Source organism: Astatotilapia calliptera, chromosome 22 (genome assembly GCF_964374335.1).
Source record: "Astatotilapia calliptera chromosome 22, fAstCal68.1, whole genome shotgun sequence".
NCBI lineage: Eukaryota > Metazoa > Chordata > Actinopteri > Cichliformes > Cichlidae > Astatotilapia > Astatotilapia calliptera.
Window position 1 is genome coordinate 22,369,925 of NC_137442.1, and position 17,523 is coordinate 22,387,447.

At 41.0% G+C, this 17,523-nt stretch overlaps 1 protein-coding gene across 2 annotated transcripts in view; it reads left to right on the plus strand.

Moving 5' to 3' along the window:
- col8a2 (collagen, type VIII, alpha 2) overlaps positions 1-17,523 on the plus strand; it is a 52,041-nt gene that overhangs the window by 29,487 nt on the left and 5,031 nt on the right. For both annotated transcript variants that reach the window (XM_026156039.2, XM_026156040.2), the window contains one exon: positions 14,496-14,687. In XM_026156039.2, the coding sequence (XP_026011824.1) occupies positions 14,525-14,687 (163 nt within the window). In that variant the 5' untranslated portion in view covers positions 14,496-14,524. The remainder of the gene's footprint in view (positions 1-14,495; positions 14,688-17,523) is intronic.

Here is a 17,523-nt window from a genome sequence, read left to right on the forward strand (position 1 = left end):
TGAGGTCAGCAATCAAAGTTGTAAACACAATGCTGTCACACCATTGCCTCTTTTGTATAGCTTATAGTTTAGAAAATTCCTTTTTTTTTAGCCTTTATAGTAGCAAAATGATGAAGTCTGAACAGGAAGTCTAGGAAAAATTGTAGCGGAAGACATGCAGTACCAGAGTCAGATTCGAACATCAGCATCTGCTTAGCAAAATTCCTGCCTATTCATGCATTATTTGAACCTTTCTTCCCCAAAGGAAGTCTCTGATTTTTCAGTTTAGTCGATAACTTTATGTGACTGCTGTTCGGCGCTGGCATGACATTATGCAGGTAGCATTTTTAGAGCTATTTTCTGCAATGATCTGCTGACAGAACAACATGTGCATCATCCAAATACTTCAAAGGTATTTTCTCAAGACGTGCACCTTGCGCTGCCTGTAAAGCCCACAGCCTCAATCTCTGTCTGTTTTGATTTATTCGGTCTGGACAGGGTCTGTTTTAGGAGCCTGGCCTCCGCCGCCTCGCTGCATCGGGCTGTCCTCCCCCGCTGCTACTCTAGTATCCAAGGATGTGTCTCATTCTCATGTCTGTGGTGTAAGTTTTATTCCTCTCTAATTCTCATATTCCTCCCACCAATCCTCCCGTCCCCTCCAGCTGCCAAGTGCAGACAAAGAAGCTGCTTCAGCCCTCTTTTGGTCTGGTGATTATCTAACTGAGGGCCCATCAATCTAAACTAACTCCAGACTCGAAAGAATGTCCCCTTCTTCTTGCTGCCAGGTCTGAGATAAACACATATCTGATCTTTAGAATCAGCCCTTAATGAACCATTAATGCATGCGGACTGATGTAGCCTTCGCCTGCCTTATCATAACCTTCCAAAACGGAGCTCCATTATTGCTCGATGCACTGATACAATCTGATTAAAAGCAGCAAGCACAGATCCTACTATTCAAAACCAGAGAAAACGTGCCGAGTGTTGCTTTATTTCCTCCTAATTTCCAACCATTTGCTACACAATGCAAAACGAGACGGTTATTATTGCGTCTAGCCTCACGGTGGTTGAATGTGCTGTTTTATTGAGTCTTGGCAGCGCTGCAGGAATTCTATGAGGCAGGTGAACAAGGAAATGGAGCTCATTCAACACCATGCAATTATCTGAATGTTTGTTGTCAAATGCTTTCCCCCCCTTTCTTCCTGATGGGCAGTGCTCGAGCTTGATTCTTGGGCTCAGACCAGGCACTTTATAGTCCATGTAACCATACATTTTTTGTGCTTGCAGCAGTAACAGATTCCTAAATTAAATCAAAGTTTGCACATACAGGCCTCACATAGCATGCAAACATGATAAAAATGCTTTAACAGAGATATATAAAAGTTTGCAGATTTTTTTATCCATTCCCCTGAACTGGCCCTGACTGACAACGCCGTCTTTGATCTGCTCATTATATCTTGTCTCATCTGGAACATTCCTCTCTCCATGTATCTGATCACCTCCTGATGATTAAGACTATGAGATAAGAGAGAAAGAATGAGGAAGGCTTGGTTTTAATATAAAAAGAAGCCCCGATGTAATCAATTGCAGGAAAGAGAACTAAACAGGGAGTCACCCTCATTGAGTTATTTGCCAAGAGAGTGGAGGGTTGTTGACAGAGCAAGGAGAAGCAGAGTACCAGAGTGAGGCTGAGTGATAAAGAGAGAGCCCACCATCTTTTTCTCTTTTTAGGTAGGAAATATTGAGTTAACCCCTGTATACTTGAGACATGTTTTCCCCTGTCCTCCTTCAAGCTTGAGTTGATTTATTTCACCTCATCCCCTCGGTCTCACACTCCATCGTCCAGCATCTCCATGTTTTATTCTGCCCCTTGTTCACCTCAGTTCAGCTCAACAGACAGGAAAATGCACAAGACATGACAGATGTTAGAGAGCACGCCAGGAGAGTTTAACTGCAACTTTTGTTGAATGCAATCGGAGTAATCTGGTGCAGTAAAGGCAAGCGAGCAAGCTGCCATTTTCAGAGGAAGTTCATTTTCCCCCAAATGTTTGCCAGGGTGAGCTGAAATGCTGTCTTGTATCTTTTTTGTTTTTTGTCTTGGCCTTATTGAAGCAAGATGCGGTTCCGCTGCCAAACTGGCGTATCTCCGTCTGTTCTCAGGTCCTTGATATTTAACAAACGCATCTGCAGAGCTGCACTTGATCACGAGGAAATTAGCAAGCTGCTCGTCTGAGCTATCTTCAGTGTGAAATCTACTATATGTCAGCTATATATAATCCAAAATGATTTGAGGTAAATAAAGGCGTTGGCTTTTTCTTTTCTTTTGGAAGTTTGTTGCCACAACATTGCCAGGTTTACATGTCGGGATATTTTGGATTGACTGAACTGGAGAGCAGTGCACATGTTCTCAGGGAAACGTCTTTAGTGTTCAAGTATGATTGAATCCGAGCCACACATCTCAAAATGCTGTATTATTTCTCTATTTAAATAAATGTATTACTGACTTTTAAAAGGTGGCACACGGATATTAAAGGCTATTTTCCCAAATAAATTACATAAAACAGGAGAGAAAAGATCAAGGATGTAACATTTACTTTACATTGTGGGATACATATAGCCCACTTTGGTCTTAGGTGGGCTGGATCAGTGGAACTCCCCTTTCTTTTCCCATTCTCCTTCTTATTTCTTTTATACATGATAAAGAAATGCCAGTATGGTAAATGAAAAAAAAATGTGTTAGTATGACTTAAAGTCTAAGAAATAAATGTGTAAAAGTATAGAAAAAGAAAAAGAGAAAGTTTCAGTTAACTGACAGAAATTATTATTATTTTTTTACTTTATACCCATCATAAAAAATCTAAATAAAACAGAAATTTCTGTAGGAGATTGTAAAAAACCAGGATTTTTTCTGTCCTTTAATTGTTTATATATTACTTGATTACTTTGGTGTCACATGAACGGCCATGGGGGAAAAGTTGCAAAACATATTATAACACAATTTAAAGTCCAAAATGTATTGCCTTCCTTTTTTTCCCCCAAAGGCATCCAGTGGGACTGATCGGACTCTTTGCTGGGCCAATTCTGACCCCCAGGCCTTATGTTTGAAACCCCTGGAATAGATGATAATAAAAGCTGATCTATAGTAAAGTATGTATTGCATAGTATGTGTTTTCCCGTGCGTTAAACGTGGCTTTCACTGTAAATTCACCAGAATGCCAGAACGTATTTGACGCTTTTTGTGGGACGACCAACACAGACTCGGTTTAATGTGGACCCCCATTGTTCAAGCTAAACACAGCTTTATGTATGTGTCGAGTACACAATGTACAGTTTGTAGGCACCTTGAGGCTTTATCTCAGTGTGAAATCACAAACTAAATCAGACATCTAGTAATACGCAGTGGTGTGAAATAGGACTGGGCACAAACCCAGCTCTGCACTCTACTTGTCATCGTCTGACACTTCCCAGAGCTCCTAAAGCCGTCTAGTCTGACCCGGGCTTCTCCTGTGGCTCTTATAGCCTTCATAGGAGCTGGTGTGGGCCCACTGTACAATTACTCAAACGGGACATATCACTTGGTTTTCTTACAACTTTTACACGGCCCAGTGTGTGAGTTTCAGCCGCCAAATAACTCATTTTATGTCTTTCATACTCAAGAAGCAGACTGATTATGACTGCACAGATGTAGCCACACTAAAAATCCCACTTATCACATGCTTGCTCCGCTGACACTGATCACTCGAGTTAGACACTGGCTGGAAAGTCTAAATTCTAGAGTGAAATGGGAATTATGGCAGGATTCTAAAGTCCTTCTTGCATCCCACCCTTTTAAATTTCTTTCAATTGAACTTTAATGTCATCTTTACAACGACATACATACTCCACCCACACAAACACAGATGCTTGCGCACACAAAGCTTTGTTTATACAATCTACCAGTAGATTCGGGGAGGTGTGAGGCCAGAACTGGCAGGATCTTCTTACATAGCCAACAGTTATAGCCAGCAGCTAATAAAGACTTGCATTGATCCTGATGGGTGGGGTGGGCTTCAGCAAGGACCACAGTCAGAGGGGGCTGTATGCTGGTGATCTGGTTCATATGCATGTGTGTGTCTGGTGTGCTTTGTGGGCTCTTTTTAGCTGGTTATGTCTGAAGCCTGAAAGAACCAGCTGGAGTCAGCGGTGTTTAAAGTGAGTGATCAATCAAACGAGGGCCAGTGAATTGTTAATGGTCCTCAACTGGGATTCAAACCGTCTAATGAATATCGATTTAAAACATGTGGGTGGCTGAACGAACAAGTGATCCTGCACAGAGGGGGATTTAACAGATTCCTCTCTGCCCTTAAATGTTTAGAGAAAAAAATGGAGGAAAAAAAGAACCAATTTGGTTCCAGGCAGCAAAACTTTCATCTTTCGCATCTATCCATCCATTTCTACTTATCTATTTAGTGCCGTAGTTGAGCTGGAGCCTATTCCAGCTGGCAAAGTACATGCTGGACAAGTCTCTAACACAGACAGCCAGAGAGCCATTCATACTCACATTCACACCTACAGCCAATTTACCAGTTAACCTAATGTGTTTAGATGTGTTTAGATCTCTGGACTGTGGGAGGAAACTGGAGTACCAAGAGAAAACTCACTCAGGGGTGGGGAGAACATCCAAATTCATCCATCGATCCATTTTCTTCTGCTTATCTGCCGCTTGTTCGTGGGGGCAGCAGTCTAGGCAAGGATCTCCAGACCTCCCTCTCCCTAGCTACCTCCTCCAACTTAGGGGAAGGATGAGGGGAAAACCAAGGTGTTTCAGATGAGATGCAATCTCTCCAGCGTGTCCACACCCACTGGGAATGAGTCCGACTTATTGCTGGCTATGCTTACCAGGCTCCTGCAATGGTTATACAGGGATTAAATGACTTGTAGCAACAGGTCAGATTGTTGTCACATGTAGATTTGTTGGGCAAACTTCCAGACACCCTCAAAATTCAATTCAATTCATTTAAATTGATATCGCCAAATCACGAAACCTTTGCGACACCAGGAAGCAAAAACTCCCTTTTAGCAGGAAGAAACTTCCGGCAGAACTAAGTTCACAGGAGAGACAGGAGGAAGAGTTTAATAATGCAAAGTGGTGTATAAACAGCCTGAGTGTGAAAACAGGTAAAGAAAGATAAAAAGTCACAAGAGAAACTGTCAGTCAGGGATCTAAACCCAGTTTGGGTTACACGTATATTCTGTCATATTATAGACAAGAATTTACAATGTACTTTGTGTTGTATCGTGATAGTTTCACTTATAATAAGTTACTTCAAGATTCTCACCTCTAAATAAAAGTGTTAACACCACTATCATGCTAACAGCAGCAATGCTACAGTGAACAAGAATTACTTTTAGAGTTTACCGAGATATCACATATTCCCATCACCTAACACCTCCACACAGTGTGTTAGACCTTTAGGAAAATGCAACAGTTTACTTTAAAGGTTATTTCCTGTTTTTCTGTTGACTATCAAGAGGAGTTTATGTCATTGTAATCTAGGCTTCAGTCTTCAGTTTAGTCCAGGAACGTCCAGGGAGCCTGCAGTTACTCAAATGCATGTAGTCGTTTTCTTGTTTCATTTAATTTAGGGTCCCGGGCTGCATTTATTTATTTATTTAGTTTATGGCGCTATGTAGTATCGGCTTAGATTAGCAGAAAGGAAAAAGTTAAACTTGAGTACCAACCAACACTGAAAAATTCCAGTAGTTACAATCAACTACTTTAGTCTTGTTTACATGCATTTACATATACTTTACATATATTCAGGCCCTAAATAAATAAGAAATGATGAAGCTCATGTGGGCATGTGTATTTACAAACTGCAGATTCATTCTTCTATTTCTGTGTGACGCCAAACAGCAGAATTTATTTCTCCCTGTCTATTGTCTGCTTTTCGGCTGTCTGTCCGCCTGCCTGCAGAGAAGCCCATTCAGATGGAGCTCAGTCAGTCTGTAGAGCAGTAGCCTCCAGCTTAGAGGCATTTCAACTCCTTCAGGGGGATTTGACCAAGATTTCCTGCCCCTTATTAAATTATAATCTCCCTTCTGCCTCCGCTTCTCTCTCGCCCTTGCTCCATTTTCCTCCATTTTGGACAGAAAAATAGGTCTCCCTCTTTGTTTCGCTGCCAACTGATTTGTGTATTTGTGTGCGCTTGACACATGCGCGTACGTGTGAATCTGTTTCAGATGCAAGAAGAAGCAGTGTGCATCTGAAGTCGCTCAACAGGGAGCTCAAGAGCCAAACCTCTTCTTTTTTATTTCTCTTCTGCAGCTCCCTGTTTTTCAATCCGCCCCTCGTTTCTTAATGACTTCACATCTCCTTCACAGCTTCTTGTTTTCTTCTCCCCGTCTGTTGCTTCTATCTTGTTTACAGTCGAAAGACATATTATTCTTTTTCCTCGTCCCTCGATACAACCACAAATGTAATCTTTGACAGTGTGATCTGTTGTTGCTCTCCGTTTTCGTGGAGTGTCAAACTGTGGAATCCTTTGATAGAGACAGACTACCAGAGGATTTTTCTGGGCTTTTCCTTCCTGGAAATTAGCCCCAGCTACGTGCAGCTTGGGACTTTTTCCAGTCTTGGCAAAAAAGAATGGAACAATTGATGGTTTGTGATTGTTACGGGTTTAGGCCCCTTATTTCAGGGCCCCAGAACATTTCTCACCTTCAGAGCCCCGAGTCTTAAATAGACCCATGTGCTTCTTCTCCACATGGGCTTTGAGCCCTTGCCACAGCCAGCTTTGACTCTGGATGAACTGCCACCGTGAATATTTTCTCACATAGCAATAACAAAGCTGTATAGCAAAAACCTCACTGAGAAACTCATTAAAGGGAAATTATGAATCATCTGCAATTATAAATCATTTGAAAGGTGGCTTATTTTGAGTTCTTTTATTGGTCCCGGCTTTGTCAGTTTTCTGTGCCTTCCCTGACCTCTGTCTGCTGAACATTTCAAAGGCGCCATTATGGCAGAAGCAAAGCCACCCACCCAGTGAAGGGAACAAGGTAACAGCTACTTGGAGACACTGGCACAGAAGCAGGAGACATAACACAGACCAAACCCAGCCCATTACATTAAAGACATACAGATTACTGTGTCCAATCCTTGATCCTGAACTACACCATCCTGTCTGAACAAATACGTGTTCACTAAGCCCTTCCCCATCAGAGTGATTATACTATCCGAGTTATTCACCTTTTAAAATGTACTGTATGGGCCTATAATGAGACTAAGAATAAACCATTTTGCAGGATGCTTTTTACAGCATTTTTACAGCTTCTAGAAAACCAAAACCACACATGTACATTTCAATTCCTTTAATTTTAAATATGTTTATATTGTGTATCCTGTAAAATAGTCAGATGTCTATTCATATTAATGTACAGAATTCACCTGCTTGCTGCTACTACTGCACATTCACCCAATGTATATTCTACATATATATATATATATATATATATATATATATATATATATATATATATATATATATATATATATATATATATATATATATATATATATAATGTTTTTCCTCTACACCCCCCCCCCCCCCCAATTTTTTTTGCACATGTCGAGGAGCATGTCAGGCTACATTTCACTGTGTGTTATACTTGTATAACTATGCATGTGACAAATAAAGAACCTTGACCTTGACCTTGACATCGTGTAAGAGATCCTAAAACATGGATTAAACATATCTTTATCTGCTGTGCTGTAAGAAATTGCCTTGTTTTGATTATTTATTTATTATTTTGTCAAGTTAGGTCATGTTAGGTTGGAGGGGAAAAAAATCAACCTAGGACTAGATAATCCACTTCACTAAAGCCAGTACATGCAAAAGTATATCAGTCATTTTACTTTATACAACCCTGTGACAGAACTCTCACTTTCAACAGGTCAGATGGAATATGAGTTTTCCTCCTGCAGGAGAAAAAAAATAGTTTGTTTGTAAATGCTGTCATTAAAGCCTCAGTGACACAGTCCTAGAGGTCTGTTGGTGACTATATGGAAACCACCGGTTGCTAGGGAAGAATGAGTATTCCCTAACCAGCTGTAAATGATTATTCACAACTCTTGACTCTTGGTAAACTCTGCATTGGTGGACTTCCCTTTCTTTGCATAGAACGAGCAATGCAAGTGGGCGCTGATGCAAAACCACAAACCTGCCTTAGATGGGGTGGAAAATTGAGCCTTGTAGCACAACTCTTACCCCCTTAGATGGCTACTTGGGGTAACCCTTGTTTTTCTTTTCTGAACTGAGTTTTTGTCATATTTCAGGCCCGTTTCCAGAACAAAATAACTGGCTGTGCATCAGAAGTTGGTGAATACGATCTCTCCTTATACACTTTGCCAGGGCTACCCTTGGAAAAACCCAGAACCTATTGAAATGGTCCGGAAACCACCCCTTTACTGCTATATACTGGGCTGACAGAATTCATTGAAGGTATGGGGGAGGCCATTTAAATGTTTCTTACCTTGTAAAAAAGTTTTTTGTTACCTAAGTTGTGTAAAAATAAAAATAAAATCATCTCTTAAAACCATAATTACTACTAACCAAAGTACTTCCTGTGATAAACAGGAAGTGAAAATTTAAATAAAGACAAATAAAAGTAAAGGTAAACTGCAGTCTCAGATGAGACTCAAACATCAACCTTTTAGTTGAATGTTATACATGAAAATAACACATGATCAGTCTCCAGCCTTCTCATATTGCCTTCTTTCAGCCTTTAAAGTGGAATCACTTTTATAGCAACAATTAGTTTGGGTGTTTGTGGTAAGACCGTTCAACCGATCCAATTGTTTTGTTGGAGAAGTTCTTGCACTAACTTTGAAATTACTCATTTCTCCAAAGCCACAGCTAGTCTGTGTGTTCAGCCAACACACACCATGGTCCTCGACTAAAAAGGGAGAAACTGCTGTTTAAGTTTGGTTTATATTTAAAAGACATTGTAAAAAAAAAAAATCACAATAACACTTAATTGATAAAATTGCTGCTCTTTCATTGTGGACTCCCTCTGCTTTTTACTTTTACGTTCAAATAAACAGCAGGAAAAGTTCCGCCGTGCTTGCTTCTGGCAGCAAACAATATTCACACTAGCAATGAGCAGCACAGACGAGCGGCCGGAGGAAGCCGAGTTTATTCAATTCAGAGCTGCATGGCAGGGAGAGCCAGAATCATCATTTTAGTTTAAAGATTAGCTACATTACTGAGCATCCTCAATGTTTTACTTTTGAGATGAGGTCACCTGCACAGTGCTCTTATAACACCAAACCCTTTACAGTTGTTGCATTCCAAATGTGCAAATCTCTAACTTTATATCAACGTCAAATTTTTTTTCACATGATGAGAGGATTATAATGTAATGTCAGTTTTGGAGAGTTTTGAGGTGCAATTTCATTGAGCATTTACTGGTCTGGAGAGAGGGAAGCAGATTGCTTTTTATAAGATTATTATTTTTACTATTTCCTTTTGATAACCTAATCAGGTACTCATATTGAGTTGAGGTGCATTGGGCAGATGGAAAGGTGTAGCTGTCGGTGTCTGCCCCCCACCAATTCCTCCGCATACTGTAATCCGCTTCTTGGCAGGTCTGGGGTAACTCTGGGTGTTTTGCAGACTTTCAAAATCCCTCTCTCTCTCTGCTTCATCCTGATTCCAAATACTACATATAAGATGAGGTGATAGAGCATGAATTGCTAAAGCAGCATGGGGGTTAGTCTGGCTAATATGCTGGAATGGATTACTTTTCATGGGCCTGAAGCTGTTCCTGCTAGGAACTGAAGAGCATATAATGGTCCCTTGTAAAACTCCCATGCAATTGGACATGTGTGAGGTCCTGGAGCTTTATAATTCTGAAACTAATTAGCCTCACTTTCACTGCTTTAACCCTTTGTCCCTCACACAGAGACCTGTTCATGAGTACAATACATCGACTTGCAGTTTTATGATTAGCGTGTCTGCTTCTGCACTCAGATTAAGTGCCCTAGGATATTAGACGTGTTCCTCTGAGTGAAGTCATCAAGAAAAGAAAACCCTCTTTGTGACCTCTTCACTCTCCCCACAGCTCCCCACAATTTACTCGGCCTTCATTTCCTTTTATTCTCACATGTTCTCCCTCTTTAACAGTGGCGTCAACATAAACTCGTTCCCCTTTGGACATCTCACGGCTCTTGTAAATGTAAAGGGATATAAAGAGTATTTCATCCTGTAAGGTGTATATCATTGGATGATGTCTGTGAGTGAGCGCCTTTCTGAGAGCTGTTTGATTTGGTGTGCCTGGGTATTTGTAAATGTGTGGTCATGTACATATCATGTGGATCAGTATAAATAGTCTACCTCATGTCTCGACATTAGAAAGAATTATTTACTGTGTTTCCTATGGCTGCTTTATACTTAACTTATGATTCAGTGGAAACACAAATAAGAGGACATTGGGGCTTTTATTGTGGCGGGTCAAAGGGGACTTTTTTTTCCTTTTCTTTTTTCTCCTGAGAAACAACCAAACAAAACTTTTCATACATTTTTCCAGCTGCTGGTAACTAAAATAACAGATGTTAATGTCTCATTATATATGCATTAGCTTAGTGGCCACCTTTATGCACACGCAGCCATGTTATGTGAACAGCCGTGCTGTTTCCCTGCTGCTTATTTGCACAATATTGAGTTATTCAAAGCCAGCAAAAATTGTGACCGCAGCTCAAATATTACGCTCGGAGCTGACACCTTAACGTGCCACCGAGGCTGTTGGAGGGATTACCTCATACTAAAGAAGGTGATTCTCGAAGAAAAACATGCTCACTTTTCTCGCCCCTTCATACACAAGCCCTTAGACTCACTACAAACTGTGTTTCGTAACTGCTGTGCAGACCTTCTCTTCTGTCTTTCAATAGACTTTGTGCATTTGTTTTTCTTGACATCTCCAGGTGCATGTATTTCAACTACAAATCCGCTAAAGGCATTAACACTCACTTGTCTAGACTGCAGATTGATTAATAAACCACAAATGTATAAACTGAATTTGAAAAATCTTCTCCCTTTTCTCTCTATTCCAGGGTTGCAATGGCTGTTGTGCCCATTTTCAGCTCCTTTCTCACTCTAAGGGAGCCAATCTTTCATCTCATTGACTTCCCCTCACAAGCAGAGGACTTGAACATGATTTGGGCTCTAGCTGTGTGCCTGAGATGACTATTTTAAGGATATCCACTCTTAACTGACATCACACAGAGCCAAAAGTGTAAAGAAGCGCCCTTGATAGTATCAGAATGTCTCCTCTTTCCAACCTTTGCTTGTTAAATTCACAAAAAAACTGGGCTGATAATGGAAGAGATCCTGGGAATAGGACCTGGGTAAGACTTGTGGGTTCATGGTTGGAGTTAGGAACGGTTATGGTAATGGCTGTGGCTACGGTTTTTCAGAATGGGATGAATCAGCTAAAATATTTGGTCAGGTTTTAAGTGCCGTTCTCCCTGTGAGGCTTGTGGTTTTAACCAAACTATTTAACCGCTATAGGCCTTGGTTGTTCTTGAACCATTTGGTGTTTTTTCTTTCTTTCTTTCTCTCTTTTTTATGAAAGCCGGCATAATGCCCTACATGATGTTAAGGTGATGAGTTCTCCACTCAGGGAGCGGCTCAAATGTTCACCACAAAAACAATCACCTCCTCTTCCCCCCATGACACAGAACCCTCACACTCAGTGTACCTACTGTAATCTGTCTGTGCCGCATGGTTTAGGAAATGTCTGGCGGTCTGGTCCTGCATATGCACAGCTTAGGGGAAATGGAAGCAGAGTACCTTGGAGCTCACCTCCTCAGCGCTGATTATATTAGAAGGTAGATGCAGCAGTAAGGGAATTGTGTCTCCTCGTCTGTCTGAGCAAGCCACTTGAGATGCTTCTGAATTTGGGTTTGGAAGATGCCGAGTCTGCTTTGGCGGCTCAGAGCCTGCGTGGATTAAGGTTTTTGGCTCGTTTTAAGTGATGTCCAATGCATGTTCAAGAAAGGTGATTACCTAAGGGAAATCTATGCTCCATTTGCAAAGCTGCGGTGAAAGAGATGCAAACAAAATGATCTTGTAATTATGACTCCATATGCTATCATCATAATCATCTGATAATATTAACACAGCTAATAATCCTCTCGTTCATACAGTTATGTGGAGAATGCGAGTACGCCCCACAGGTACTCTTGGCTTTTCTCAGAAATGATATGATGATGAGAGATGAAGTGCCCTTCCATAGAAAACCATCAGAGCATGGCTTAAAACGGCCACAGGGAGGTGCAAAGCTGCAAAAGATAGATATAAAGCAGAAGTGATGATCACTTCTGTAACAAAATGAATGAGTGGTGCCCTTTCACCGTTCATTGCGACACTCTCTTTTATTTCTTCGTTAATGTTCCTTTTGTGCTCTGTCCTTGTGTGTTTTTGGCTCTGTTGCTGTATTCTGTCTTTTTTCGGTCAGATCTGTTTTGTATAATGCGTCACCCGTCCTGCCAGACGAAGCTTTCGCGCTGTAACTTTGGATCCTGCTCGTTGTTTAATGGTTGAAAGAGGCTTTCATTCATCATGAGCCCCCTCCACTCCACGTTCAGACTTGGGGTTTGTTATGATGTGTTTTGAATGGAATGATTTCATGTGAAAGTGGGTGAAACTTAACAGGTTTTCAAGTATTTTTAAGCCACCCTGCATAACTGCTTTCTAGAAGTCTTCTGCTTTCTCATGCGTACCAAGAGTGTGTGTTCTGTTACGTGGGTGTTCTTGTGTGAGAGAGAGCTCGTATGAGTCCAGCGGTGACCAGACAGACGGGATTGCATTTTTAACATCCACTGCAGACCTTTTCTACAAATTAAATACTTGATAAACAGATTGCAAAGGTCTCCCAAGTGCCTGTCTGTGACTTGTCCCTGTTCGTGCACAGTTTCTGTGATGCCTTGCAGAATGGTGGGCATCCAGAGCTGCCTGTTAAATTGCATCTGCACCAAAAACCGCAGACCCCCATACCAGACGAGCTCCCCTGCCAGCCAGCCAGAAAGTCGGCCAGCGACCAAACGGCGTCTTACCAACGCGGCTCTCTTTTTCTCCTGTTTATTTCTCTTAACATCTTTTTCTGCGCTTTCGTGATTTCCCATAGATTACATTTTGATTTGAACACTTATCGAGAGGTCGTTGATTCTTCCTTACAGCATAAGCAAGCATAAACCACAGACTAATCATAATTTGTAAAAGGAACCCCAAAAATTCCCAAACACTTTGATAAATTGCTCTAAAACAGGAATTGAACAATCTAGCTATGCAATTATTAAACAGTCACAAAAAAAAAAAAAAACACACACAGCAGGAGAAAAGCTGTAAAGGAGACCTGGAGTCAGCACATATGGTGGCAATAAACACACCTTTTTTTTCTGAGCATCTGTGATTTAAAAACCACTGTGAATACCCCCAATTACTCCTAATGATGCTGCCAATTAACAGCAATGTGCAATTTTCAGATTAGCAAATGTCAGTTAGTGTTGGCGTGTGCTTTCAGAGTGATCGCTCTTCTTGCTGTTGAATGCAGAGACTAACAAGCTTCAAACTCACAAAATGAACACGACAAGACAGGCATTCATAATAAAAGAAGAGATTTGTGGATGCCATTATTTATTTTTTCATGTAACTACACAGGATGCTGCTATAACACACTGACCGGGAGCCTTATATGATTCATAGTGACTGAGACCTGCTATAGCATGGCTACAGTGGTTCTGAATTCTACTTGTGCTTAAAATAATGACCCAAAGTTATCAAAGTAACTGTCAGAAATCAAACCAGCCTCCAGTGCTGCCACTAAGCCCTATTATTATTCTGTTCCCTAAATGGATGATGAGCCAGTTTAAAGAAAGCAATTCAAGGCACATAGTTTTTCATGGCTGTGCGGTGCATTGTCTTGTTCTTTCTGAGTTTTTAAGCGCGACATGGTTGGCATTTAAAAACAAGCAGCGTGAGCCTGAAATGACATTTTGCATGTCACACCATCACAAAATAACTCCTGACAGTCATCTGTTCAAAGACAGCTGATTAAAAGAGTTCACGGGAGAGTTGCAGTGGAAACAGGAGTCTTTAACACGCTGCTTGAAGCCAGCACACCTACAGTCGCTGCTGGTCAGCAGTCTGATTGTGGTTGTGAAAATGAAGAAATGAAAGTTACGCAGTTGCCAAGTGCCATCTAAACCAAACACAGCCTTAGACTATGCTGAACAAATACTATACTGTAATAACTGTATGTTATTTTTGTGCCTAAATAATGTGTTTGCTCATGCTTCAGAAACCTGAAGTAAATTCATTTAACAGCCATTACCAATAAATGTACACTCGCGGAGCTAAATTCTCGCATCACTTAAGTGATTTTCTGAATGTCTGGCATTGTAAAATGTTCAGTAAGATGGACCAAAGAGTGAAAGTGGGTTTTATTTTTCTGTGTCCTCTCTCTGTTCCCTTCAGTTCTTTGCGTGTGACACCTAAAGCCTGGGATGCTGTTGACCATGCTGCTGGCTCCTGTCTCTGTGCTACTGATGCTTGTGGTGCCTGCTTTTGCCGGAGGGTACGCCCCCATACCCCACATGAAGTACATTCAGCCCATGATGAAGGGGCCTATTGGACCTCCGTTTCGCGAGGGCAAAGGACATTATGTTGGTGAGTAGTTCCTGTGAGTATGTCATATGTAGCCCTTTTATGTCTCATTTGGTCCTCTAAAAGCAGTCTAATAGGTCCCCTCACACTTTACTGATTGGTCATTTAGGTCATTGGAAAACGCTGATAACTGCCATTTTACAACCTCCGTTCCAAAAAAGTTGCAACACTGTATAAAATGTAAATCAAAAAAACAGATTGTACAGATTTGTAAAACTCATAAAGTTGTAAAGAAAAGCATCTGGACTTCTTTAAGTTGCTTGAAGACGTTTCACCTCTCATCCGAGAAGCTTCTTCAGTTCTAAGGTCAAATGGTGGAGAGTCCCAGATATAAACCTAGTGGGAGTGACCCCCCACAGAGGGACAAAAGGACCCCCTGATGATCCTCTAATCGCCTGAGACAAGGTGTGAAACTGGGCGTGGGTTCCAATCAGCCAGAGTTTTGGGTGAGCTCATTGTGAAACCTGGCCCCAACTTATCATGCGAATTCCTGAGATCAGATGGCCCAGGATGTGAGTGGGCGTTAAGGCGTCTGGGAAGGGAACTCAAAACTGGATTATAGATGGCAGACAGTTGGTGTCGTAAACCCCCGCCTCTGTTCAAAGATGGTCGCTCACAGTGGACATAAATGGCTTCTTTCACTCCTCTTTCAAACCATCTGTCCTCTCTGTCCAAAATGTGAACATTGGCATCCTCGAAAGAGTGTCCTTTATCCTTAAGATGCAGATGGACAGCTGAGCCTTGTCCTGTGGAGGTGGCTCTTCTGTGTTGTGACATGCGCTTGTGAAGTGGCTGTTTGGTCTCTCCAATGTAGAGGTCTGGACATTCCTCGCTGCACTGTACAGCATACACCACATTGTTAAGTCTGTGTTTTGGAGTTTTGTCTTTCGGGTGAACCAGTTTTTGACACAACAACATTGTCATCCCCTATGTAGCCGGTGTATCAGAAAAACTCAGATTAATGCTCATCGTGCAAAGAACTCAACATGGTCCAGGAATGCTGCCGACTTCTCTGGACCAAAGCTCATTTAAAAGGGACTGAGGCAAAGTGGGAAACTGTTTTTTGTTAAAACAAATCAGAAAAATTAATGTGTTTTTAGAAAACATGCATCCTCTGCACTAAAGAGGAGAGGGACTAGCCTGCTTGTTATCAGTGATCAGTTTAATGGCCTGCATCTCTGTTGGTATGGGGGTGCATTAACACCTATGGAACTAGCAGCTTGCACGATGCTCGACGCTGAAAGTAAAATACAGATTTTAGAGAAACACACAGTATGCGCCCGTCTTGATGACGTCTTTTTCAGGGAAGGCCTTGAATATTTGAGAAAGACAATGTTGAACTGCATACTGCATCTGTTACAACAGCGCAGCTTTGTAGTAGAAGAGTGCGGATTCTAAACTGGCCTGCCGTCTGTCCAGACCACCTTAACAAAAAACACAACAAAAACCCAGGACTGTTAAACAGCTAGAATCCTCTATCAGGCAAGAATGGGACAACATTCCTTTCCCAAAAGTCCAGCGGTTGGTCTCCTCAGTTCTAACTCATTTATAGACGGTTGTTTAAAGAAGAGAGGATGCTATACAATGAGAAACACTGCGCTGTCCCAACATTTATGAAACGTTTACCTGACATCAAATTCAAAATATGACCTTAGTATTTTCTTAAGATGGTACATTTTCTCGGTTTATACATTTGATGTTTTCTAAAAGTTTTTTTTTAAATTTAAATAAAATATGGGGTTTTGAGATTTGCATATGATTGCATTCAGTGTTTTATAAAACACACATTTTACATTTTACACAGCATCCCACCCGTTTTTGAAACTGGGGTTATGAACTACCTCCATAAAATGTAGCCTTATGTCTAAAGCACCAAATCACATGAAGCTCTGACTGCACATTGTGTGCTAAAATCGCTCGTCTTACCAACTGGATATCACCATTTATTACATATCCCCCAGGAGAGAATGTAAAAAAAAAAAATCTAGAAAAGATTAAATCAGTTCTAATCTAACTCGAACTACACCATTCGCAAGGCCAGTGGCACCATAATTAAAAGATATAGGGCATAATAGAGCATCAAATTGGAATATGTCATTGGTCTTTGCTGGAATTCACCTTTCAGTAGGTGTCACCAGAACCACGTTTTTGCACTTGGTCTGACAGACAGGCTAATAAGATGACAACTGTCCCAGTCATGGCAGACAAAAAAAATCAAAGACCTATACAAGGAGTGTATCTCAGCTAAAGGCATGCTTTGTATAAATAGAATTGAAAAGAATGTGGCAGAAGTTGGATTTCTGATATTTGTGGTACATTGAATATGAGCTTGCTGCCACTGTGTGGTAATGTGTCCACACTGCATTACTAATGAAATTATTCAGTCCTCTAATGGAGCAGCTGACTGCCTCTTTTCCACAGTCGGCTAAGACAGCCTGACTTTTTGGGTTGGCTTAATATCTCAAAAAATAATGCCATATCATTATCTCTGGTTTGAGGCACCTAATTTTTCTTCTGTGTGTGCTATATTAACGGTGCTGTAAAATGTTATATGTTCAAGTTTTTCCTAACAACCTAATCTTCTGACTGCTTGTGCTCCCCATCCTATCAGAGGGACTGCATTTATTTAAATGTAAACATTCATAAATGTACAATACTACAGTGTGCACAGTGCATAGCATGCTTTTACTACTTTGTTTTAGATTTTATAGCTTTTCTCAGTTTTGTTGGCTCACTTCTCAAACAAACAACAGTTGAAGTTAGCAAAAAATAATTAGAGAAAGTCTTGAATGAATGAAATGAAAGAGAAACAGTGAGAGCATTTAGCATTCTCAGCACA